This window comes from Conger conger, chromosome 15, assembly GCF_963514075.1.
Source record: "Conger conger chromosome 15, fConCon1.1, whole genome shotgun sequence".
Taxonomy (NCBI): Eukaryota; Metazoa; Chordata; class Actinopteri; order Anguilliformes; family Congridae; genus Conger; species Conger conger.
In genome coordinates, this window is record NC_083774.1 from 25,864,438 (window position 1) to 25,891,860 (window position 27,423).

The 27,423-nt window shown below is 42.6% G+C and overlaps 1 protein-coding gene and 2 non-coding genes across 5 annotated transcripts; 1 reads left to right on the plus strand and 2 right to left on the minus strand.

Annotated features, from left to right (window-relative positions):
- Positions 1–6,609: 6,609 nt before the first annotated feature.
- Positions 6,610–6,692, plus strand: trnal-cag (transfer RNA leucine (anticodon CAG)). Its single transcript has one exon. It is a non-coding gene; the product is annotated as a tRNA-Leu (tRNA).
- A 2,502-nt stretch (positions 6,693–9,194) lies between these two features.
- LOC133112099 (E3 ubiquitin-protein ligase Siah1-like) lies at positions 9,195–24,006 on the minus strand. Of its 3 annotated transcripts, none has more exons than XM_061222792.1 (4): positions 23,721–24,006; positions 21,132–21,308; positions 11,554–11,609; positions 9,195–10,975 (listed from the first exon to the last, which is right to left on the minus strand). In XM_061222792.1, the coding sequence occupies exons 1-4, from the start codon at positions 23,759–23,761 to the stop codon at positions 10,125–10,127; spliced, it is 1,125 nt and encodes a 374-aa protein (XP_061078776.1). In that variant the 5' UTR covers positions 23,762–24,006; the 3' UTR covers positions 9,195–10,124. The 3 variants fall into 3 exon arrangements, with proteins under 3 accessions (XP_061078776.1, XP_061078777.1, XP_061078778.1); XM_061222793.1 differs by lacking the exons at positions 21,132–21,308; positions 23,721–24,006 and adding exons at positions 15,230–15,332; positions 15,410–15,780; XM_061222794.1 differs by lacking the exons at positions 21,132–21,308; positions 23,721–24,006 and adding an exon at positions 15,410–15,565.
- A 3,044-nt stretch (positions 24,007–27,050) lies between these two features.
- On the minus strand, positions 27,051–27,157 carry LOC133112644 (U6 spliceosomal RNA). Its single transcript, XR_009705466.1, has one exon. It is a non-coding gene; the product is annotated as a U6 spliceosomal RNA (small nuclear RNA).
- Between the last annotated feature and the right edge of the window lie 266 nt (positions 27,158–27,423).

The window sequence follows — 27,423 nt, forward strand, 5'->3', positions numbered from 1 at the left end:
GATGCAGGCATTGACCATCACATTTTAATCGGTATTTATTGATTAGATATCAAATGAAAATGATGGTTAGAGTTGTGACTCTTGGTAACTTTTAGCAATACAGTATGCAGCATCGTACCCTATTCCGTCAGTGAAGTGTAGAAATAAATAATATTTTTAGGCCTAATGTAACGGCTGTGGATAAGACATCAACAAGAGGTCCATTCATTGACAAGTGATTACGTCATTACAACCTTCTCGTAATTGTGATTAGTAGCTACTAGAAGCCAAAGTGGTGAAAATTACATTGCTGGGACCATGTGCACCAACTGGCGAGGGATTGCATCGAAGTTGCGTACATATCCTATTTACAATATTTACAACCAGCCACGCATGCACGTGCTGACAAACGTTTGATGCTCTTCACATGCGATGATTACGCGCTATCTGCAAGCAGCGGAAATAATCTGGAATGACAGGGGACATTTTAGAAGGGCACCTGAGCACCTCAGTGACAATTGCCTTGTTAATCAGGAACGACTTTGCGTGGGCAGAACAATGGCATTTACACTTAGGAACCAGCCAATAATAGGCGCATGTCTATAATGTCTATAATGCATAATCTCCACTGATCCATTTAAGGAAAATGGGCAAGTTTTTGCAATCCTGCAAACATGTTGTGAAATCCTTCACTCATATTTTAAGTTTTTGGAGGTTTAAAAATGTACCTGCTCTACAAATGAAGGATCCTATGAGAGGATGTGACAGGCATTTATTTGCAACTTTAGACTGATGCAGAGTTTCTTTTGTGGCTTCCTTGACTACCATTCATTACACTACCTTACATGTAATTTGGCTGATGCTTTTATCCAAAGCGATTTACAGTTGATTAGAGACAATCCTCCTCTGGAGCAATGGAGGGTTAAGGGCCTTGCTCAAGGTCCAACCGCTGTGCGGATTTTATTGTGGCTATACCTGGGATCGGACCAAAATGCAGAAGAAATGTATAGACCCTGTTTGCAATGCATAACCCAATGTTTTGCATCAAAAGTGTGCAGATAAACAAAATTGATGAGGAGCACACAGAAATGCTTCCAGATGATTTGGCATCACAACCACAGGCCAAGTGTTGAGAACAGTTTGACATCAGACATGCTCTTTTGGGAATTCAACTAAGTGCTGTTCCAGAGCTTTACATAACCACAGAGAAACAACATAGTTCTTTAACAGTCTTGTTCCTCTGATTTAAGAAAAAAAAAGAAAAAAAAGGGTCCCGTCTTTATTGCAATAATCTGACTCTATTTGTTTTCCATTGCTTGGTAACTGTGGTAAAGTCCTACCTTTCCATGGCAGTCGAACTCAGGTAAATCATGTGGCTGTTTAAACATGAAGCAAGTCAACAAGGAAGAGAAATATTGTCTTGCACTACATCTAAAAGTACAATTTACAGTTTAGTAATTTGGCCATTGCTTTTAGCCAAAGCTACTTACAAATGTGCATTCCACATGGTAGGCAAACCACACTGGGGCAAGATATATGCAAAGTGAGCATAATATACTGTAAGTCATAATATAAATGCCACCATAAAGCTGCACACCTCAGGACCTGTGAAATTAGGGGAAAGAAGTTATTTACAAGCTCAAGGTGAATTTTCCCATACTGTAACCTAGTAAAGTGTCACAATCCAGATCACAGATTATGAGGGTTTGTGCCTGTGTAGCCTTTTAGGTGGGGAAGGGGCATAACTCCAAACCTGGGGCATGTTCAATCTGAAAACGTTTTGCTCCGTTTCGCTCCGGTTTCTGTGTTGAACAACATGTTTTCTCCCAACGGTGAGCAACGTTTTACAACAGGCTTTGAGGTATGTTTGCTCCCGTTTGGTTGGTCTGCCGGGGGTGTAGCCCGAATCAATAATGATGTAGGCCTAGGCTGGAGAACGCCTTCTCAGGTGGCATTGGAGCAAACTGTACTATGTCAGTCAGTCTGCCCATGGTCTGCTACGTTTTGTCAGGACTGAACGTGACCCTGTTGTCATAAAGGAAGAGAACCAGCAGTATCAAATGGGTACTGCAATGTATCCTGAGAAGCTGGTCAATGGGAGGGACTGTGGAGTCGTCAGCAGTGGCTGTCTGTGTGGAACTCTTTTTCGGGAGGAACAACCTGCGGAAGACATAATTCTTCACATGTTTTGGTGGAAATCCAGGCAGTGATGTCAGCCAGGCATGTAGATATGTGCCTGAACTTGGGTGTCGAACGAGAACATTTGAGAGAAAAGTAGTTTAGTTTACAACATATTTAATAGTGGATACCTGCGTCAAATAGACCATTCTTTGGACAGCACCTGGGACTTATTTCTTTCTCTCTGTCCTGCTAATCATTAACATTATTTATACGTATATATGTAGAAGTAGACATTTGCCGCATTAGACCGGTTCCAACTTGGGTTTCCTAACTAAAAACCACAGGAGAGCTTGTGAACTATAAGGCTAATTTTTGTGTTAGTTGCAGAAATTCAAACCAGAGGAGAGCTGTTATTTAATTGCTGTTATTTCCCTGTAATATACTCCAGAAGGCACAGAGGTTTTAAAAAGGCCTGTGGGTGAAGTTTATATCCATGTGTGATTTACAGGCAAACGGCATTTAGCCGACTGTGCAGTTCAGCCTGTGGCTTCCAGCTGGTCCTTGAGGCCCCTGTGAAATGTAATGTGATTTATTGAAAGTTCACATTGGGAAGTGTATTGAGCATTATTGAGATTTTTGGCACTGGGCCTAGTAATATGCTGTAAATTGATGTGGGGGTGGGGTTTTCAGGCCTGGAAAAATTGGTACCGAAATGTACCCCTGAAATGAAGGTGAAAGTTGAAAGGGATGTAGTTTTTATTTGTACTTATACACCATGCCCCTTGCCCTACCTGACCCTATTGATGACTTCTCTGTGTCAACCCAGCTTATGTATGTTGACAAGCAGCTCCATTTCCCTTTAGTACGTCTATTCGGACTGAGTGTTGGTGACACACTTCCACTCTGATATGTCTGTACTCTCCAACACCCTTCAACCTCTCCTGCTCTGCTACTCTCCTTCTCCTTACTTCCATTTACTTGATATTATAATCCTTGAAAGGGAGAATTTTCTGGCTTTTACAGCATCATATAGCAGCTTGCAGCTGAGAAAAGAGATGTCGGAAATGTATTTTGGAACAAATCACATTTATCGGGTAGGTTTATATTCTGAAATTGTACCAATAAGGATAACAAGTCCTAAAGCGTGAAATGGGCCATAATGCTGCAAGTGAGACCATGAGCAAAAATAATGCTTAAGAAATAGATAAATGCTAAATTTTTGTCAACCTGTGAAGCTAATTTAAATAATAATAAAACAAATACAGCAGCTATTTCCCCACTATGATTATGAATGACGGAGTGTAAAGGAAGCGGCTCTACATGTGTTTGATATTTTTGCCTCACTGCTGTTTTTTTTCTTTTCTTTTTTTGAAGGGGGGAGGGGTTCTTCTTCCTCTTTAGGGGGGGATTTCAGGCATCGGTGTTCCCAATTTTATATATATTATTTACATCGAATAATGCACTGCACACACACACACAAACACACACAGACACACATACATACATACAGTACATATACAGTTAAAATGGTAGTTACACCTGGGGCCTGATTGTCCAGTGTCGCAGCTCTGTGTATATTTTGGTTAGGGTTATCATGCCCTCCCTTGGCATGCCCTTATGTGACAAAGGGCATTTGAAATGCTATCATTTTAGGCCATCTAACATTGATTTCTGACAGAGGAACTGCATCCATTGTCAAACAGTGCACCCTAAGCTAAAGACATTTAAGCCATTTTGGTAATTAAAGGATCACTTGTGTTGTAATAGTGCTGCTTGTAATTTTACTTTTGAATAAACAACTTGTAGATTGAATTAAAAGTGCAATTGATCTATTGTATGATTAAAAACCTAAAGCCTAAATCAGGTAATACTAAACTAAGAACTAAAAAAATATAGTGAACAGATTCTGTGATATTTAAAAAAAAATGTCTCCCATCTGAACACTGAATGCAAACAGTTATGTAATGGAAAGAAATAAAAAAACTTTCAGTACAACTCCTTTTATGGATAGTATGCCCATATTATTCATAAACAAATGTTTTTTGTTTACTTATTTTTCAAACAAAACAAAATAATAAGTCAACAATAACATAACATAACATAAAGTAATTTTATCTTTTTTGCGAAATAATACAAAAATATTGTCAATAAGGTAAGACAATAAGATAATAAGGTAATTTCAAGATTTGCCATAAGGATAATAAAATGTCACTTCTCAAGCCAACTTAAAGCAAACAAATATTTTCTACTTGAAAGAAAAAAATAAAATCTTAAGACTCAAGACTAAATGTCTTGTTAAGAGAGTATTATGTAGTGAAGGCATTCAATTCTCTTCAACTTATTGCTAAGAGTTTTCATGGCGGTATGAAGAATAATTTAGCAACAACTCGATATGCAACTAAAGTAGATGGTCTGTCTGGCAATATTTTGCTGTGATGCATGCCATACCCTATGAGTGATCGCACATTCTTTTCCAAGAAGCTGCAGCAGCACCGAGCCGTTCCTCTTACAGGACATGGCCCAGCCGAGGGTTAGCGGCAGCTGGCCCCGAGCAGCGATGGCTGGGGGTCTGAGTTTGGCTGCCCGTCCCTTGCTCACAGCCACAGACGGCCATTCAGAGCACCCAGCCCACTCCCTCCGTCTCTGCTGGACATGTGGGACATGAAATCTCCCTTCAGTGCTTGGCATGACTGTTTGTTTCAGCATTCATTATTTGTTTGAACATGGGTTTAAAGGTATCAAAGTGCAAGATTTTTCATAAGCATAAGCTTACAGCACATACTTACATCCACTAAGTTTGATTTACTATTCCACCTTTCTTCCAAATTCAAATCCATATTGATGATATCAGCCAAGGTCAGATACACATAACACATAATTTATCTGTCCATATTTGTCGGTTTGTCTTAATCTATGCCTGTATGTGTGTGTGCCTGTCTGTCTGTCTGTCTGTGCACTGCAGGAGAAGGCACATCTACACCAGTGCGTTCAGAGCCTGGAGCTACAGTTGGAGAGGGCCCAGTATGGGTGAGAGGGCTTCACCGACCAGGTGTGTGAGCTGCGCAGGAAGCTGGTGGACACTAAGGCCCAGGTTAACCGGCAGGAGCAGGAGAAGTTCCAGATGAAGGAAGAGCTACCAAGAGGGTAGACAAAAAGTTGACTTTGTCATGGTAGGGCTTGGATTCAACCAGGGTTCACTGGGTTAGCACCTGCATTGGTGAGTGAGCTAGTGAGCTTGGCACAGTGGAGCAGCCAGGAGAAAGTGACAGAGTTCAGGTGAGAGCCAATGAGAGGAGGGGGGTGGAGTCAAACAGACATCACTGGGTGAAATGAGTATCTCTGGCAGACACTGGCTGGCCTTTTAATGCTTATTTGGTAAGCACATTGTATCATTCACAGTCATTCACAATGTTCATAGGATTGCTGTATGAGATTCCTTAAACATATTAGCAGTAGCGCTAGTAATAGGAACATGCAATTATTTTTAAATTAAAGTTTCTGTTTTATTTTATTTTATTGAACATTGAAAGGGTTTGAACATTGAAAAGGTTTTTCAAGGGCAGGCAGTACAGTTCCCAATTGCTTACACACTAAAATTGAATGCTTAGACAAAAGCATCAAAACCTTAACTTTTCTAGCCATGCCTTAAACAAAGGCACCAAAAGTACAAACACATTTTCTGCTTTGTACTTTGTTTGCAATTCTGTAACACACTTCTTGCAAAACACTACACAGTGTTTCTTTTTCTTTCTTTTTTTTGGAGTGTGCAGACTGCTCCTTCCAGGACTGTCATCATGCCAGAGCCATTGCCAATTCAGCCTCCCTGTCTGTGGTTGGATACCTGACCACCAGAGGACCACAAATGGATTCCAACCTTCAGAGTTGCGGTCCAAAGGCAAACCAGAGCTGTACGACAACCACAAAATTTTACATTAAACACATTTTTCATTCAACAGCATTTTTGACACATATATCATGAAAATGTATGAATATGAAATGGTTTTCTTCAGTTCAACAGGTTGGGGGCTCAGTTTTATTCATACAATCAATGACATTTTTCATGAAAGTCAAACTTAGACGCGGCCTTGCAAGTAATTCCATTTTTTGGAAGTGGTACCTTGAAATCTTCACCATCACGAAAAAGAGACAAGCATTTGGGAATATTTATGGAGAAATAAGAATATCCTTCTTAAATAACATAGCTAGCTACTTTTTTATTGTTATGAGCCTGACCAATAAATGACACCTGCCAAGTGCTGTCCAAAAAATGCTTTTTAAGGCCACTTGATGACGCTATTTCTCTTAACATGCCCTAAAAAGCGTCAGTCCGTTGCTTTCATTGTTGTAACGTTTACCTTTGGATATATGTCCCCCTTTTTGTGGAAAGAAAGCGGCGCTTATTGATTTTATGAACTCAAAGCGGCGAAAACACGTTTTTTACAATAATTTCCATAATGTTCGGAGACGTCCCCTTTAAGTGGAATAGTGACCTCAGTTTGGTTCCATGTAGTCAGGATGGCCGAGCGGTCTAAGGCGCTGCGTTCAGGTCGCAGTCTCCTCTGGAGGCGTGGGTTCGAATCCCACTTCTGACATACGTTTTTGATTTTGTTTTGTGTGCAAGTACACCATTCGTCAGCCAGATCTAGTGTACTTATGTACCTTGCCCGATAGCATGGTAGCTCTTCACGGATAAGTACAGCACAGTAATGATACCAATACCAACCGTAAAGAATGAATACCTGTCAGCTTCGAATTATAAAAGTAAGGTAAGTTAACATTAGCCAGCTAACCTTGCACGATCATCTTCGTTATCTGGCGTTATACATCGCCAGATAAAGCTATTTTGATGTATTTCACTTCTTTAAATACTCAGTAAACAATAGGCCATCTAAGATGGGGAAGAATTGGTAAGAAGAAAAAGGAGAAAATAACATTTGACATTTCCGTTCTGTTCAGATATAGAAATAATTATTTTGACATGACATGTTTCCCATTAGGTGTGGACACAAAGGTGTAAGTTAGAATCCCAGCGCCGCATACCTTTAGAATTATGAAATCCATATGTCATTACGTTTAAGTTCATATTTCATTGGCTTATTGTTTTGCTGTTTACTCATCATTAACTTGCTAGGTCTTACATGAATGACTATCATCCAATCATATCTTACTGTGTTATTGAAATTTGAAGTATCTTTGAGTTGTTATACTTTATTGTACGCAAACTCTTTGTGCAATGTAGTCTGTCATTACATAAAAAACAGTGATTAAATTCACAGTAATGACCCATCCTGTAACATGACAGGGACTCGTGAATGCATCTTTTTTATTCTTAGGTGTGTGCAATATATTTAATTGCTGGAGAACTACATTCACATTAACATAATTGTAACTATGGTCATCTTTGTGTTAGTAACAATAAACTTTCTTAAGTGCCGAGCTGAAATAGTGTGTTGGGTATACAGAACACTCATCTCATGTACAGCGACTCTTTTATATCCATTGCCATGTATACACTTTACGTCAAACAGTACTGTACATTGTCATAGATTCTTGTAATATTGACTGTACAATGAACCTAACTAACGAAACGCTAGCTAGCAAGCTAACTAGGTTGAATGAATGGGGGAATTAATGAATGGCTACACTCGTTTGTCAACGAAGTACAAAACGTTAGGTGAAAGCCTCTGGTTGGCTGTGGAGATAACTGTGATTTCAGACCTTGAGCCATCTCTGCCCTCCCGTCTTACTAGATAATGTGCAGTTTACTGCATAGAAAGGGGAGCGTGGTACCACGGATAACCTTACAGAACCTAACGCTGCACAGACAGGCACAACGTTCCTAACCCAGGATCCGGAGTCTCTTTTCAAGTTCTTCTGGCTTCAGCTTGCACCGCCACAAATGAAACAAAATTTAGCTGCGTAACAATAGGCTAAATAATCAGCGGATAAAGAATTGAAATTCGCTCATTACCTCTTGTAAATACAGGTAAGCCGCGCAAAATTGTCGCAAACGCTAACACCAAGAGAGCATAATTATCAATTTTTCTCAATTATCTTCATTGCTCCGCTCTGATTCGTCAAGAATGTTGAAATGTTAAGAGTGGAAGAATTCCACTATGATGATTCGCTGCAGCTAGTTGGGTCCGTGTACGCGATTGGTCACGCTGTATGGATTGTTTGATGATCGAGCAGCAGCAGGTCGCAAAGCCTCTGGAGGGGTTAGTTCGAATCCGACTTCTGACATACATTTAATTGTGCCAAAGTTTTGTGTGCAAGTACAGACTTCGTTAGCCAGATCTAATGTATTGCTCCCCTATAAATTAACGTTACGTAGGCTTGTAGTGTGAAATATTAAAAGTGATTACATGTCAGAAGGGACGTATCGATCCCCACCAATAATTGTACCAAAAGTAAACCAATAGCTTGCTCACCGAGATAACCGCGAGTCTTACATGAGAAGAGAACTTCTTCAGGCAATCGCGCATTGGTACATTATGTTGCATCCCCACAAATTACGTAGTTTGGTTATTCATAAGCAAAGACGATACTTCGATACGTCGAATAAACCTTGAATTCAATCAGTGTTGTAAAGCGTTTAGAGGCTTCAACACTGCTTTCGTTATTTTCTTTTGTAAAACAGCACACATTCCCCCTGTTTTCCTTTTCTGAAAAAAACTTGTGGTATCATTTTAGGTCAATCAGGTTCCAAAAAGTTGTGAGGTTTATGATTGCTTCAGAAACAGTTAAAATGGAGTGATTTAGGATGAGAACAAAAGATGGCATGAACACAGCAGGGTTAATCAACCAGGAATCTCAACACACAGCACTTACCTCCTTACCATCAGCATACATACAATATGCCCTTTAAATCGGTCCTGAGTCTTTCTCTCCTTCTCGCTAGCTGCCATATCCTTCTGTTGCATGCCTTTAGTTGCTGCACCACACAGCCAATTTAAATAAATAAATAAAAAGAAAGAAAGATAAATATAAAAAGATGAATAAATAAAATAACTATAAAAGCAAATAAAACTTACGCAAATGTTTGTGTGTAGTAAATGTATTTCGGCAGGATTCTCAAAAGAAAAATCTTTAATAAAAGTTCCTCAGAAGATTTTATTAATTTAACAATTTAAGATTTCAGACTATTCACATCAGAGATGAAAAGAACAGGGTATGAAAAAAGATTTGATGCCAGAATAAACAAGAAATAAAAAAAGAAAAGTTAAAATGAATTTGGGGTGGGGGGGTAGGGTTGAGAGCAAAGAGTACCATGTGCCGAAACACTGCACCTCTTTCAGACAGAGAAACGATGATAAAAAACGAAGATGAAACTAGACTGAACCATGACTTTACAAGAGGTTTTTTCTTAAAATTCCATACAAAAATGAGCTATAATATTATTAATAACAATAATACATCTGTATAAATGTCCCAGGTGTAGAGTGGTTTCAGCAAACACTGTTGGACTGTTCCAGCATCCAGGATATCATTGAAGGGGGCAGGGGGGGGCGGGGTGAAAATGCAAAATAAAAATAAATAAATTAAAGAAATTCCACCCCAATTTGAAATGCCGTTTACTGCCCCCCCACCCCATCAGGTAACATTTTTTAACCATGATTTTTCTCCCCCCCACCCCACTCCCACTCCAGTACTGTCCAGCTATTAAAAAAAAAAAAAAAAAAGTAGCCAGGAACGCTCTAGTGTTCCCTTGCGCACGTGCGAGTCCACGTTCCACGTGCCGGCTGACTTCGTTTGGCAAAGGCACCGACAGTCCATTCCAGAATGCCCGTCAGTGCTTTGCCTGTCCGTTACTGAACAGCTAATCATTTACCTGCAGTGTCAAATGAAGAAACGTCTTTGAAGCCCAGGGAAGGAGCGTTCGGCTGGCCACGCTAAGCGCGTCGCGGAGGACAGCCGGAGTTGGGATAAGCACTTTCGCAGGTCCTGCCTTGCTCACGCTTTCCACTCGTAGCTTTTTTTGATTTAGCGGAGCCCGACCACCAGGGGGGCGCCCCCACCCCCCCTCAGCACATGGAGATGGTGACGTTGATCCCCAGGTTGCCGTTCTCGGCGAAGAGCTGGGCGATGGATGTGTCGAACACCAGGCAGTCGCTGTTCATGATGGCCGTGGCGATGCCCTCGTGGATGGAGCGCGGCGTGGCCTCCCAGGTCAGCCGGCGCCGGTGCCCGTTCAGCTCTAGGCGGTAGGCGAAGTTCTCGGCCTGCTTGCGCGTGCCGATGAGCTGCACGATGGCGAAGAACTGCTGGTGCCCGTCGTACTTCTCCTGCTTCTCCAGCACCAGCATGAAGTGGAAGCCGAAGCAGGACTGCATCATCACCCAGTCCACCGCCCCGGGCAGGTTGATGTCCGTGGCCAGGAACACGATGTCCTCGCCCTGCAGCGTGGTGATGGACTTGTGCTGGTGCAGGAGGTGGGGCATGACGGCGTCCAGCGAGCCCTGCCACTTGCAGGAGGCCCCGGGGCAGGGGCAGGAGTACGGCCTGAACTCGCACAGCTCCTCGTGCTCCGCCTTCTCCGTGTGCGGCAGCGTCACCTCGCAGCCCGACGAGGCGTACTTGCAGGGGAACAGCACCGAGTTGGCCACCTTCTCCATGGCCAGGTTTCGGATGGAGCCCAGCGGGCCGCGGCAGGTGGGGCAGCAGGTCAGCTTGGGCCGGCAGTTGCTGCAGACCAGGTGGCCGCTCTGGCACTGCAGGATGGGCGGGAGGACATAGTCGAAGCAGACGGGGCATTCGAACAGGCTGGCCAGGTCGGTGTTGGAGGCCGTGGTGCCCGACAGCGGAGGGCCGCGCTGGGAGGAGGCGCACTTGGAGGCTCCTGTGGGCAGCGCTGTGGCGGTCTGGCGACTCATTTCTGCACGGGGCAATGAAAAGAAAGAAAACGGAACAAATAAACGTGTGAACCCTATCGATCAGAGACATAAAACCACACGTCAACAGGAGACCTCAGGCGCACCTTATTATACCAATTAGCAGCTCAATGAGCTCTAGCTGTTAAATGAGGTATGCCTTGTTGGGGTAGAGGGTAGATCTGCACGAATAGTGTTGGGCAGCCCTGCCTAAAAATATTTTGATGTGTGTCGAGAAATAATTTTGATGTGGTCAGGAGACCAGATAAAGGATGAATGGAGCCCAGGGGTTGTGGTGTTAAGGAGCAACTACAGAATGCCAGTGTTAATGAGGGACTGCACTGAACACTGGAATTTCCTGAAATACAGTGCATATCACACACATATTCAACTCCCAAGTTTAGTTTGTTATAAGCCACTCCATACGTCCACAGCTTTGAATGGAGTGCACGTTTTCTGTTTCACACCAGTTGATCAGTTCTGGATTTATGGCATGATCTTCAACAATGACGGAATGAGCAGTGAGAATAGGACAAGCTCTTTTTCACAGGGATGGCAGAATAATAAAGTTTGGATCTCTTACCTTCATCCATAAGACAATTTCCGATTGAGGCCCTCTTCTCTTGAAATCTGGTGCACCTTGAAAAAAAAAAACAAAAAAAACATATAAACCCATATCTAAAGCTGAGCGAGTGTTGAATGTTCCCAGGAGCAGAGTGGCCTCAATAATTGTGAAATGGATGTTTGGAATCACCAGGACTCTTCCTAAACGGAGCAACCGGGCAAGAAGGGCCTTGGTCAGGGAGGTGACCAAGAATCCAACAGTCATTCTAAGACAGGTTCCAAAGTCCACTGCAGAGATGGGAGAACCTGCGGAAGCACGACCATCTCAGCAGCACTCCATAAATCAGGCCTTTATGGTACAGTGATTAGACTGAAGCTACTCTTGAGTGAAAGGCATGACAGCCCGCTAGGAGTTTGTCAAAAGGCATTTAAAGGACTTTACAGAGCCTACACTGCAAGATGTGAACCGCAAAAACGGGATGGCCAGGTTAGTTCGCCAAGTACATTAAGGGGCATGCAGAGTTCTAGAAAAAGGTATTTTGGACAGATGAGACCAAGGTTGACTTGCATCAGAGTGATGGCAAGAGCAGACTGCAGAGACTAAAAGGAACTGCCCAAGAACCAAAGTACCCCACCCCCTCATCTCTGAAAGATTATAGATTATATATATAATAGATCTTATAGTTTAGGCATGTACTGCTGCCACAGGTACTGGCTCACGGGCTCAATGTCACCCCTATGCCACATAGGGGCAAAGGGGCGACATTGGCTCAGGCTGTAAGAGCAGTCATCTGGCAGTCGGAGGGTTGCTGGTTCGATCCCACCCTGGATGTGTCAAAGTGTCCCTGAGCAAGACACCTAACCCCCAAATGCTCCTGAAGAGCTGGTTGGTGCCTTGCATCAATTGGACAGCACTTTGGACAAAGGCGCTATATAAATGCCAAGTTGCTGATAATAGGCTTCAGAATTCATTCAGCTGCAGCTACTCACTGGACGATGCTCCATCCTGTAGCAAGACGATGATCGTAAATGGACTGCTAAAGCAACACAGGAGTTTTTCAAAGCTAAAACCAGAAAACTCTCACCAGCCAAGTCATTCATCTGATCTGAATCCAATTTTACATGCATTTTGTATGCTGAATAGGACTTAGGGCAACTAACCACCGAAAAAGGCAGAAGCTGAAGACGGAGTACAGACCTGTAAAAGCATCACCAGAGAAGATGTGTGACAAGTAGTAAACAGGACTACTTTATTTTACATAACTTGTTTTACATGCAGTCCGTACGTATTTGGACAGTGGTACAATTTTTGTACTTGGATTTGAAATTAAACTATGAATAAGAAGTTAGTTAAAGTGCAGACTGTCCGCTGTTTCTGATTATTCAGGTGTATTCAATTGCTGCATAGTGCAGGTATAAGAAAGCTTTCGATATATAGGCTTTTGATTGCTTTTTGATTGGCATTTGTCAACACAAGGATCAGAGTTGTGCCAAGGAAGTGAGTCAAGGAACCCATTATGAGGCAGACAAATAAGATAAAAACATAGACATTATCCATCCATCCATTATCTTAACCCGCTTATCCTGAACAGGGTCGCAGGGGGGCTGGAACCTATCCCAGCATACATTGGGCGAAAGGCAGGAATACACCCTGGACAGATTGCCAGTCCATCGCAGGGCACACACACGCTCATACCTATGGGCAATTTAGACTCTCCAATCAGCCTAACCTGCATGTCTTTGGACCGTGGGTGGAAACCGGAGTACCCGGAGGAAACCCACGCAAACACGGGGAGAACATGCTAACTCCCATAGAAATTATGCTTACCAAAATAAATAGTTTGGAACATCAAAGGGCAATTGTTAATGTAGTTTAAGATATAAGTAACTTTGTATGTTCTGGTTGGCATTATTACGGAATTAATTTTATTGAGAGCAAAATGATCAAATATATTTTTTGGTTAATTATTTGTAAGGGATAATGACCGAGGCCCGGGATAATGACTGAGGCCCGGCAATATGCCGGAGGCAAAGCCGAAGACAAATTATTGCATTTCATGTTTAATACAATGTCCATGCTTATTTGCATACAAATAATACGTGTTGATGTTAAAGGAGAAACGGACTTTGATAACGTCATGTAGATATGCTGCACACACGATTATGTAAACAATGCGATCATTGATAAATATCATCATTCAGTCATTGTTTCTGCGTCATACAGTGCACCTGTCATTCCTTTAATAAAGGATCATTTATACGTTGTACGGAGCTGTACATTTCGCTACCAAAGGTTTATTATGATTATTAAACTATCGTTTAAATGCTCGAGTCGAATGATGATGCATATGCACGGGATGACTGCATTTCAAAGTCTTGGTTTTTGCTCGCGTGCGAAAGTTTGTCTCTCCGCGTCATTCGGTTGAAGTGTTTAAGCCCGGTTAAAAATAACGGTACTGTAACCCATGAATACCGCCGTAACAAAGTTACAAGCCACATCACACAGTTCATCCGCAGCTATGCGTTCACATGACAGAATTTCTCCGAAGCGCTAGAATGGCAAAGCCGTAGATCTAGTAACGTTAGTGCTCGACTGGCAGCATGAATCGACTGCTACTATCGACAGCACATCTCTGTCCCGGTTCAGAAGCAGATGTTATTTATAGCCGGGTCTGCCGATTCTTAAGCCTTGAACAGCGACTGAATAAGTTAGCAACCTGACCTCCGCCATGTTGGCAACGAATACAGAGAAATGAAAACACCCCGTAAGTGCGCGATCCTGGATTTACAGAGCGAGGCATCTGTTGGCTAAAGTTCATTCAAGTAAATTGAATCACGAATCACACCACAGAGAGAATGAGCTCTGCTCTCGCGACCAGGCTACCTGCTAGCTTCATAGCTAACGTTATACAACATATTAACGTTATATTGTTAGCTAGCTAGGCTATATACAAAATGCACATAACGTTTAGCTGTCGCTCAGCATGTCCACCAGCATGTTTTCAAACCCGATACCCCCCAGACTGGCTAGGTCGATTAACGTTAACGTCGTTAGCTCTCCAAAAGTAACGTTAGTCTAGTGCCAGATAATATGCTGGCTAAAGTTGAAAAGTTAGACTTGTATAACAAAAACACAAATTAAAACAAAGCCAACTAAAATATTTCAACCAAACAAATCAGTCTATTCACTCGTTGAACGTTAGCATTAGCTAGCTACCATGTAGCCAGGCTAGGCCTCGACCCTGTCCCCCGGCACAGACAGGTCAACGGGCACAGGCGGTCCTCACAGCCGTAGCTAGGCTATGTAGATAGCTAACCGTTGGCTACCAGCTACAATCGAAAAGCTTGTAGTACAAATAACAGATCTGTTGAGTTCATTATCACTGCACAGCATAGATAACGCTGGTGAATCCTTGGCATTCCGCACCCAAATCATTACCACCACAAACCTTTAATGATTCTAGCGTTAGCTAAACACAATAGCCATTTAGCTAGCTTCACGATCTCCTTGTCACAGCACACTAGCTAATGTTACCACGGTGCTACCGACACCAGCCTTTTCTACACACAATCACAAAACTTAGGCTCCAAAGGTTATCTTTTACAAACAATCACATCAGCTCACACACAGCCAGTCACAGATTAAATAAGTTTAAAGCTAGCTATCTGCATTCATGTTCTGTGCTTTACGTTACCTGTCGTTTATCTTTTTCCAGGATTGTCGAAACCTGGGAGAACTGGTCCAGTTTACCAGGACAGGTACTAGCTAGTTAGCATGTAAGCTAACGCTACTTCTCTCTAGAAATAAAAAGCAAAACTATATATTCTTTTGTAATACGTTTCAAGGAGACTGAATCAGCGATCCATAATCTTACCTCAAAAAGCCTTTCCTGTTCGTCTTTGTTAATACGTCAAATAATCCAGACGGGATTCCAGTATTTTTATCCTTTAGACTGCAGGGTTTTATTTTTCGGTTTCCACATTGACGCCGGTCTCGGGCTCGCGCGCTGACTGTTGTTGGAATACTTTTCTCTGGGGCGCGCGCTTTCGGGTATGTGAACTGTGGACGCGCAAGCTTTCTTCGAAATCAATTAACACTGCCATTCACACAAAACACCGAAACAAGCGCATGTTTACTTACTAGTTAGCACAAAATATAGGCCGACCTAAATAAGATTAAGCTAATAACACTCCGCTATTTGAAAACGTGGATTGTGTCCAGTATGCCAACCACACCAGTCTAAACCATACTCTGTAGTAAAATGTCGAAACACACAGTGGCGCTAGAATCAGGCCTTCAGTAACCTTACATTTGAACGTATGATTAGCCTACAAGTATAATCTAAAGCAGGGGTGTCAAAATTAATTCCCAAGGGCCCGCAGTGTCTGTTGGTTTTTGTGGTTTCCTTTCAATCAGCTGTCAATTAAGGCCTCGAGAACAAGATATTACTGGCATTTGATGTGTCCATTCTTTGGCCAATCAATGACTTAAATCAACCACAGGTTCTGAGAAGAACCCGAAAATCAGCAGACACCGCGGCCCTACAGGACTGGAGTTTGACACCTGTGATCTAAAGCAAAGGCTGGGTGATCGTCTCGGGTGTCATGGAGACGAACACCATGCCTTTTATTTTTTAGCGAGGTCCGACATTTACTCCATTTTTAGTGATCTATGCGATGTTTCGATACTTTTGGACGATAACCTTAAAGTAGCCTCCAGTGTTATTTGTGTAGACATACACCTTTTAGCAATCTTGCCAAATGCGGGAAAATAAAGTGAAACAATGGGTACAGATAATAGAAATGCGATGCCTGGTCCTGGTGGAGAAGTGGTCAGTGCGTTTAGTGTTCCGGGTTTCAGTGGAGAAGTCTGGGTCATTGTGTTTAGTGTGCATGGTTTCAGGGTTATGGATAAAAAGTGTTGTAATGTCTACACAGTGACCCTTTAATGAAATATAAAGTGTGTCCCAAACACCAACAAGCTGGATGACATGAACGTAGTTTGAGCACAGAACTGTATCAGTTCTTATATCTATCCCACTGTTTAACAGATATAAATGAAGGTCAAGAGGAAGAGTTTAATCCCCCCCAACCAAAAAACAAAACAAAAACCCATTCTACAAAACTATTAGGTAGACCTGTACACCAAATCAACCAATCATGTGGCAGCAACTAAAGGCATAGAAGCATGCAGATTGGTCAAGAGGTTCAGCTGCTTTCAGATCAAGTGTCTGAATGGGGAAGAAATGTGATCTAAGTGACTTAGAGAATGATTGTTGGTGCCAGACAGGGTGGTTTGAGCATCTCAGATACTGATAATCTAATTTGATAGTCTCTAGATTTTGCAGAGTGGTTAAAAAAAAACATCCAGTAAGCAGCTGTTCTGTGGGCAAGAACACATTGTTAATGAGAGAGGTGAGAGGAGAATGGCCAGACTGGCCGAAGCTGACAGTAATGCAAATAGCCGCACATTACTAAGGTGGTAAGCAGTAGAGAACACACTTGTGTGTCTGAAGACACAATGCATCAAACCTCTAAGGCTAATAAGCTCCAGCAGCAGAAGACTTAAATCCAAAAAAGACCTAATACAGTACTCACTGAGTGTATACCAGGGGAGTATTGCTGCAACAGCTCACTTTTTATGTGTTTGACACTCCATCCATGTTACATTCCCTCCACTCACCCAGTGTAGCCTATTATGTTGAAAAACTGCTTTTATGAGTTAGGTTTTTAGCTCTTTGAGTTACTATGTTTATTTCCATATCCAAGCAGCTGTTCGATATGCCTTCAAAAGAAATACATTTGTGTCATTTTCATCATTAAAAACTCTGCAGTCTTTAAAATTCATTTATTAAAGAATCAGACATTATAATCCAAAACATTTGGGACACAATAAAAATGCAATTCCATTTTGTCCTTGTCAGCTGGATTTTTCAGCTAGCAGTCCAAAACATGGGTTACTTGAAAAGGACATTGTATTCCTTTGTCCCAGAATTACTTGTATCCGTTATCTCTCAAGAAGAATCACTAAAGCAAGGGGCAGCTCTCAATATCACTATCAATATTGATATTAGTATTGTTATTTGGAAAAAAGTTTGGAGCTAAGTCAACATCATGCATTTGCAAATTCACTGAGGTAAAGATTTTGTATAAAGGCTTGCTCCTTAAAGTGCCTGCTGTCTCTTTTAGAAAGAAAGGCTGTGTTCATCTTTTAGTGCCTCATAGACAATGGGACAGTGACCACTAACACCCAAATCAAACAGACCACTAGCACTGCTTATCTTCTGGTCTATTACATGTTATTATGTCAATTAGAGTTCATTTAGCTGGATTTTCCATTCGATCTGGTTGATTCAGTAATAATCTTGATAGATTGACAGATCAAAACAACTCCTCGAAAGAACAAAAGAAAAAAGGTCATGTGAAGAGGGACATGGATGCCATGGTGAAATTTGAAGAGGTGAGTCTTCAGTCTGCTCTCAGAAGGTAGGCAGGGTTTCAGCTGTTTTAATGCAGTGGGAACATCATTCCACCAGGTGGCCAGAACAGGAGACAGATGTGACAGAAGTGGGAGAGGTGCCGGATGCCCAGTGGCATTACAGAGGGGTCTAATAGTTGTGTGAAAATGTTCCCATGCCTGAATGAAAATGAGCAGTTGTCATAAGGGATTTGAACACACGCCTCCAGTGGAGCCTGTGATCTGAATGTAGTGCCCTGCCATCCCAGCCACAGAATCAAATCAGATCTGCTAGAACAATTGTTCAAAACAAGAAATGTATAATTACTGTGTTTATCTGTGTTCTTTGGGCCTCATTTATCAATATTTTCATAAATCCATGTGCAAATGTATGTGTGATCGGAACCAAACTAAAATTATGATTTATCAAAACATGCATAGACACACTTTTTTGTGTCCAGATGTGTAGGTCGATAAATACCAATCAATCCTAAACAAAAGGTGTGTGCACAGGACTTATGATTAGCATAAATTGATGCCCCTGAAATACCTTATAAGGATGACTGAATTCAATTTGGAGATGACGACAGCCTCCTCTGTGAGTAGCAAGAAATGGTGCAAGACCAGCTTGTGAAACTAATGTCGCCAATCAGTCATCACCCAGCTGGCGGACCGGGGCGCAGGAGGCCGGAGGGACACAGTACGTCCACGTCAGGACGGGTGGCCATCCCGACCATCGAGCACCAGGTTCTGTCAATGCTCCAGCATGTTGTTCAACATATACATCTACGATCCACCGGAGATAACATCCCGGAAATATGGCTACGCTGATGACCTGGCCATCATGATGCGACGACCAACATGGGAGGCGATGGAAGACGGCCTAAACCAGGACATGGGGATCCTGGCAGCCTACCTGCGCAAATGGCGCCTACAGCATTGGCAAGACAGTGTCAGCAGCTTACCACCTCAACAACAGCGAAGCAAAAAGGGAACTGGATGTATTCATCAACAACAAGCGCCTGGAGTTCCAGCAAGCCCCGCGGTACCTTGGTGTACGTCTGGATAGGACACTCTCCTTCAAACAACACCTTGAAGAAGTGACGGCCAAAGTGTCATCAAGGGTCTCACTAATCCGATGTCTCGCCGGTACTAGCTGGGGTGCATCCGCCAAGGTGCTTAGAATCTCCACGCAAGCCCTGGTCTTCTCCGCAGCTGAATACTGTGCCCCAGCCTGGTGCAGAAGCCCACATGCCAGGAAGGTCAAACAACGCTCTTCGGACCATAACTGGCTGCCTGAAGCCCACCCCTGTGTTCCACCTGCCAGTACTAGTGGGAATTGCCCCGGCCGGCCTCCGACGAGAGGCTGCTACCCTCACCCTAGCTAGGAAAGCCCAGAGATATGACTGACATATCCTGCACTACACCACCACAACAGTGCTGCCTCTAAATAGACTCAAGTCCCGCCATTCGTACAACAAGGCGGCACAAGAGCTGCTCAGGTCCATCCCTGAGGACCTGTCTACAGAGGCATGGCTGGCGGCAGCCTGGAAGCAGGAGTGGGAGTCGGCCGGGCCCACACGCATCCACTGTTACATCTAGGACCCGGGAGGCGGCATTAAAGGAGAGGAACTGCCACGCCGGCAATGGACCCTGCTGAACCGCCTGCGAACTGGGGTCGGCTGCTTCAAAACATCTATGATGAAGTGGGGCCTGGCAGACGGAGCAGCATATGAGTGTGGGGAGCCGGAGCAGACCGCTGACCACATAGTCACCGCCTGTTCCCTGTATAAACCACCCATGGAGGCCAGCCTCTTCGATGTGGGACCTGAGACGAGGGTGTGGCTGTACGCTACTGAGCCGGACATCTGATGATGACAGACGAAAGAAGAATAATTCAATTTCAGGCAATTTAAAGATGAAAGAAATTATGCTTTATGCTGTGTAGCCTATACATGATTTTTTTTTTTTGATAGCACTAGCAACTATATAATAATAAGAAACTTGCTTCACAGTAGTGAAATTTTAAAATATTAACTATTAAATATTAACTAACAGTAGCTATAGCCAAGCACTGCTGGAAGTGATAAACACTTGTCATGGATCAGACAGATTTCCTTGCACACAACGATGAGTCCATGCCATTACCCAGAGCCAACCTATCAAAGCTTGCCAAGCAAGATATTTCACTTTGTTGAATGCAATACTATTGACAGAACCAAACAATAGTTGTGCTCTTGCCTGCACCTCCATTAACAGCACTTCAATGTCGCATTCAGATAATTATTTTTGTATTTACGTGTATTTACTTGTTGTAATTCTGCCATTGTGTTCCCGTGTGTTTTACTACAATTACAATTGCATTCTTGTTTTTTACTGCCATTTGAAAGCGACTTAAAATATCTAAATAAAATGCACAAAGCTATCATATAAGGATCATTGAGGGGGGACAAAACCACTTGCAAAATATTTTTTAATAACGGGTGACTAAATGGATGACAAGAAAAGAAAACTCCTGCCTGCCTACACTTATCAAAACAAAAATACAGCAGGTGGCAGTTGCCTCTAAGCAAATGGCTGAGACAACACAAAAATCCTACTTGTGCGAAATTCTTCTCACACAAACTATACCTGTAAGGCTTTTCACTTGTATGAATACTCTGGTGGGCACTGAAATTATATTCATGAAGAAAGGACTTCTCACACCGATTACATTTGTAGGGCTTTTCACTTGTCTGACATCTCTCATGGCGTTGTAAAGAATGTTTATAACAAAAACTCTTCTCACACAAACTATACCTGTAAGGCTTTTCACTTGTACGAATCAGTTTGTATCAGTATGGCCTTTGTGATCAACAACAGCTCCACTGAGTGCAGTATTCATGAGATCACTCACTAAAATGTCCCTGGACTCACACTTCACTTTATCAAATATCAACACAATTATTATCTTGCAAGTGACTGAGGTGTTCAGGCTTAATGTAGCCTCCTTTATCAGCCTCTGTTTTGATTTGGTCAGGATACAGACGGGTTGCGTATCCCAGCACTGTACTGACCAGTCTCTCGGTCTTAAAACCGCCAGGGTTGGTAGAGGCCAGATCAGTTTATGTTTTTATCAATGATGTGTGTACATTACTAACCCTGCGTGCTGTAACACACTCGCTCCAGTGTATTGTAATACACTTTGTCTCTGATTCTGCCATGTGGACAGACTCCATTCCACCAAATTCTCTTCTTTCTGTCTGGTCTCAGAGTCCCATCTCAGACAGGCTACTGCCTGCATCATACTGCTGCCCAGGTGTGCAGTAGTGAATCTCCTGGAGGGAAACAGGGGAAGAGATTTAGCCTTAAGCAGGTCCAACTACCAGACAAGTGTACATATAATAAACCCAGTTTTACCTCTGATTTGGTCTTTTCCCCTAATTTAGAATGTAATTAATGCAAGAGATGGTGGTTTGGTGGTTAACCATTTTGAATGGTTAACCACCATTAGAGAATAATTACATCTAAAAAGATGCTTCTTCTTCATTCACCTATGGTGAATGTAGCTTTGGCCAGGAGGAGTTGATGTCATCAGACGGTGTCCAACGTTCATTGGGTGTTTCGACCCTGAACCATAACACCCTCCCATTGGCGGGTCAACAGTGGTGGCCAAATCACTGCCCATCTCCTCCTCCTGGCTTCCAGCTTATCTCCTCTCTCCTGCTCCATAGCCAACAAAGGCTCTTTCTGCTGCCTCCCCCATCCTGCGAGCTACTGTCTTCCTCTCCTTTCCTGTCATACCAATGGCTGTGAGCGTTCTCTATACTGAGTGGCGAATCCTCTACAGCTGACCTCAACTGGGAATAGCCATGCCTGCCACCCTTTCCCTCTGCAGTCTTGCAAGAGGTCCTGGTATTTGGCACTCTTTCGTTCAAAGGCTTGGTCACACCCTTCTTCCCATGAGACTAAGTTTGATGAGGATGATTTTCTTTGCCTCAACCGACCACAGGACCACATCTGGCCTCAGGGTTATCTGGACAACCGGTGGGAACTGCAGCCATCCTCCCAGGTCTACCCTCAGTTCCCATAATTGGGCCTTTTGTAGTAGGTTGTTTGATATTCTTGCTGTGGTTGATGGCTTTTCTCCCTCCCTCACAAACTTGATTGATGGTGTTGGTTTCCCCTGCATTTGGCGTTTCTTGGGTCTCTCCTGCTCCAGGGTGTTAGCGAGTGTCATGAGCACCTTGTCATGGCACCACCTGTACCTTCCTTGGGGGAGTGCTGTTTTACACCCTGACAGGATGTGCGCCATGGTGCCCCTCCCCCCCACAAAGCTTGCACAGTGGGTCCTCTCTCATGCCTATGCAAATTTGTTGGAGTCGGGAGCGTGTCATATACTGATCGCAGCAGGAAGGAGATGCGGAAAAGTTCCAGTTTCCATAGGTCCGCCCATGTGATCTTTCTCTTGAGGAGGTCCCATTTAGTCCAGGTTCCCTGGGACGCTAGCTCCACAGCCTTTGCTCTTTGTCCTTCCTCCTCCAGGTGCCGTACTTCCTCCTGGATCATGGCTCTCCTCTCCTTGGTGTCTGCCTGTCAGGGCATTGTTGGAAATGCGAGGTTCCAAGACCCTGTCTTCCTGTGCATGGCATTCCAATGATATTGCGTAGCTTCAGCATACTTTCTGCTTGTGTGACAGAGGTGTCGGCAGCACACTTGCGTCCTGATCTTGTAGTAACGCCTGCGTGTCTGACTTGATCATCCTGGGAGTCTCTGTACATCATTACCACTCTGCACTTTGCCACCTTAAATTCCTCCACCACGGATGACAGAGGAAGTTGGAGCTGTCCTGATCTTATGTAGAGGCCAACTGAAGTGAAGCTTCAGTAGATGTGCTAGAATAACCTGCTGCATATCCACAACAAACGGGGCTAAATGAAGTTCATATCTTGCATACTGATGGTGGTTGAGCAAATCATTTCACAGTCGCTCAAAGCAGCCAAAGCCAGGCGTCGTTTTTGATGCTCGTTTATTGGTTTTGTTAAGAGACGCTCATTAGCTCCGCTGCTGTTGGCTCCATTTTATGCGTTTCAGCCACACTTTCAATCTTAATATGCCGATTTTCATTATCTTATTGTGTGCGTGTAGGACAATGCTGTAATACTTTGTGGACGAATCAGGGACAGTTGCGTCCCAGCCGAGTCACTCTTTCTCACACGGTTAGTGTCGTACGGACGGCGCCGGTAAACTTCACTAATGTTTCAAGCAAACGCTTTTCAATACATTAGGCCATAGATAGTCAGTGGGCGACTTAACAAGCACTTGGTCAGTTGCCACTGGAGTTTAATTGCATTTTCAAACTTTATTTGTAGCCATCTTAACAGTTCCATTTAAATGTCAACATTAAGTTATATAATAAATAAGTTAGATAATCTCACAGTTGTACAGCAGTCATTAGGCTAGCTAACTTAGCTATAATACAAATTAAACATGTTTCTCAATGATTACAACAATTTATATTATTTGGATACACTTAGGCTATGGGCCTATTTAGGCTATAAACTATACATGTATCATTACAGGGCAGATAAGTCAGCTACCGATTTGTAAAAAGATTTAACGGTTATTCAATCGGGAGGCTACTTGCACAGTAATTGCAATCTGGTCAACAGATCTTCTGAAAACAGAATTGAAAATAACCAATAGAAAGCTTGACAATTTAACAAAAAATCTTTAAATTAAAATCTTACCCGTATTCATTCTGCTTGATTCTTCGGTTGTTAGCAAGCATGCTAATCCATTTTAACTGATCCCGAGCGCGTTTACACTAGTCAATAGGCTAATCGTGCGTCCTTCGTCGACGATTCATTCTTTGGGTGAATAAAACAAATTGCATCATCGCCTCTCTCAGTAACGAGTCGTTTATCCGGTTCTCTTCTTGTATTTCATCTGTGACTGCTAGCAAACGTGTTTTCTGACCATTTCTCGCGAAAGCCTGTAAACACTTCCGAAAACAACCGACACAAAACTTATTTTTGTTGTTTTACGCCTGTTGGCATACACCTTTATTATGGTGCATTGTCGCCACCTCCTGTTCCGGAGTGTGGATCAGAGACGAACTTGCCAAAAACAACCCTACTCATGGCATTGAATTATCCTTATATTATAATTTCTGTGCATTCGTATAATTTAAGAAATTTTGTTTGGCTACCGTTTTTCGTGTAGTCCACAATGGCTTAGCCTTAATCTAGTCAATTTTGTCGTCTTTGAATTTATAAGATGACTCTCCCTTCCATATGTTCTTTCCCGTAATACTTTGTTTCCAAATTACTTATCCTAACTTTCATGTCTATTTCATCTTTAATAAGAGCTTGCTTTTCCAAAGTATCTGCCCTTTCATTCCTGTTCAGCAGGAGCCCATGAACCTGACAGTGCTACCTTGCTGAGTAACCCTTGAGTGTACGAATGAGGTCATACATTATATTTTGCCGACTAATTGATTTAAAAGATCTTACACTAAATCCTAAAAAGTACAGAATAAGAATCTGAACAAATTAGTGCTTTACTTTGTTTACCTTCTTTCACTCATTGTAGTGCCACCATAAAACCCCCCAGAATATTAGATGTGCATCTACTCATCTCCATTTTCTTTCCTGGAACTGCCAATCCAAATCCTGTTCTTCCAGTATCTGGATTCTTAGCCCCACCTGTAAACATTTGTACGAAATCTTTGTCCCATACTTCCATATACCTAGAAAAGCATGATGGCACAGGTACAAGATTGAATATTACCAGAGGTACTGAATCTTGTATAGATTTGACATTTGTAATGGTGGGGAGATGTGAATGGAAGGTACTGAGAGAAACCAAAATAGCGAGCGATCACTATCCAGTGATATGCAATATTAATGTAGGGGTAGGTATACAGAGCAGAGATCAAAATAAGGGAAGGTGTTTTGAGAAAGCTAATTGAGTGTTGTCTAAAAACCTGTGTGAACGGGAAGGAAAAAAACTAGTAATGGAGGGATCTGTAGAAGTGTACAAAGACAGTGACATCTGCGATTATTTCAGCTGCAAGAAACTCTTTCGCACGATCTTCTATTCCATTCATTCATTCATTCCAACTTTTACCAACTTTTACAATGTCCCAAGCCAATCAGATGGCCAGTTCGTTCCAACTTCATCACGTGTTTAGTCAGCCAATCGTAACTCTCCCTTTCACTCCTGTAAACGAGGCACTTGGAATGATCTGACTGACCGACTGTAGACAGCTATTCCGATCTTTGAGTACGTATTTGAATACATACGTTTGAAATAATTTCTATTTTCATGTTCAATTTAGAGCAGGCAATTTTTTTGTTCTGTTAAAGGCAACGTTTATGTCACTTAAACTTTTAATTATAGAATGTAACAGTTTCGTGCTGGCAAGGTGGATAGCTGCATGGCTAGCTACCAGAATCAGTGTGACAATACAGTAAACGGGAGGACTCCCCAGTTTAGTCATTCCTGTCCAAATGTTTTTGTGGCATTTCAGTTGTACAGTAGGCAAATGTGAAATGGCAGCAGAGAACCATACACAGAACGCATGCCTTCCACGGGCTTGTTCTATGTATTCTACTTACTTATGTGATTAAAATATCAGACCAGTAATAATTCTGATGTGACCGCGTTAGCAGTCAATCTAGAAGCCAGTGGAAAAATACATTTTCACTTAAAAATCATACATATTGAAAAATACTGATAGCATAGCATCAGCACAGCTCCAGTCAAGGTTTGAGGACATGCACACCACTCCTTGTTTTGTTTGATGCCAGTTATATGTATCCATCTACTGTTGGAACAATTGCCAAATTTACTTGCAACCACAAGTAGGTCCCCATTCACGTCCATTTACATCCCCCTCTTGTACTCATGAAATCACTCATGACATTTCTCCATGTTCTGCTGTGAAGAGTTGTGCCATATTTTAAATAATAATAATCATAATAATAATAAAAATCACCTAAAAAAAAACAATGGTGCTCCCTTTCTGCATTTTGTACTGTCAAATAAAATGTATTCCTGGAAAAGAAATGGAATTGGACAATGAGTAGCAAAAGCTTCTCATGAACTGAATTTGAGTTTGCTAGACCTGGATATTTGTACAGTCTCAAAATATTAGGAAATACCCTCATATACTCAGTGTCGTCAGAGTAACAAACAACAATGATTAGTTTTATTTTCAATATACACCCATGTGATTTGCAGTACACAAATAAAACATTTGAGGGGAAAAAAGTGCCAAGTTGCATGTCAAAAGCAAACAACCATTTCCAGCCTTACTCTTTGGAATTGGGGTTTATATGATCAGAGGGAAGATGGCCAGCTACTGGCCCACCAGAGGAGGTCTGCCACATAAGCATACCAGACCTCACACGGAGCATCCACCCGTGTCCAGGGACTGGTCCGCTAACGTATGAAGCCTTTTTCAAAGACGAGTCCTCAGTTGCCTGTTCTACTTCTTAAAATTGTAACAATACAGAGAAGCTGTTCTACTTTTCAAAACAGGACTGAGATGGAGATTCTATTTCTAAAATAGGACGGAGATGGAGATTCAATTTTTAAAATAGGACGGAGATTACATTTTTAAAACAGGACGGAGTTTCACTTTATTAGGTACGTATTAGTAGTAGTAGCAATAGTCCACCGATTTGCCATGATGTCACAACAGCCTCTACCCTCTAGCAGTTCATATACACTCAGTGACCACTTTATTAGGTACACCTGTACACCAGCTTGTAAATGCAAATATTTAGTCTACCGATTTGCTGTGGTGTCACAACAGCCTCTGCCCACTAGCAGAGTTCGTATACACTCAGCGACCACTTTATTAGGTACCACTGTACAGCAGCTTGTATAAATGAAACTTTCTGCTTTACAAAAATCACAAAAAATGCTTCCCTGGAGCTCAGGCAAGGCACAAAATCACCAAAAAATGCTACCTGGACCTCAGGCAAGGTACAAAATATGCACCGCTTCACTAAATGTTACCGAGAGCTCCGGTTAGGCATGGAAATGTTACCTGGAGCTTAGGTAAGGCTAAAAATATGGAACGCTTCACGAATTTGCGTGTCATCCTTGCGCAGGGGCCATGCTAATCTTCTCTGTATCGTTCCAATTTTAGTATATGTGCTGCCGGAGCGAGCACAAGAGACCTACTTGAGCCTGCGCTACTTAAGGGGCGGGTTCTGGCCATGGTTCCCAGTCACGGAGTCAGTGAGAAAGCATGCATAGCAAGCATATATGCCTCATAAGGACAGCCTAAACTGGCAGCACTTACAAACAAGAGAAATCTGCATCAGGAAGTTAACCAAACACAACCTCTGATGTCGATTTGAACATACTTAGAGATCAATGTCCCTCCGAGGTAGGCAAATGGAGTCCAGGGGTATGCGCTGCCGAGTTATGCATATG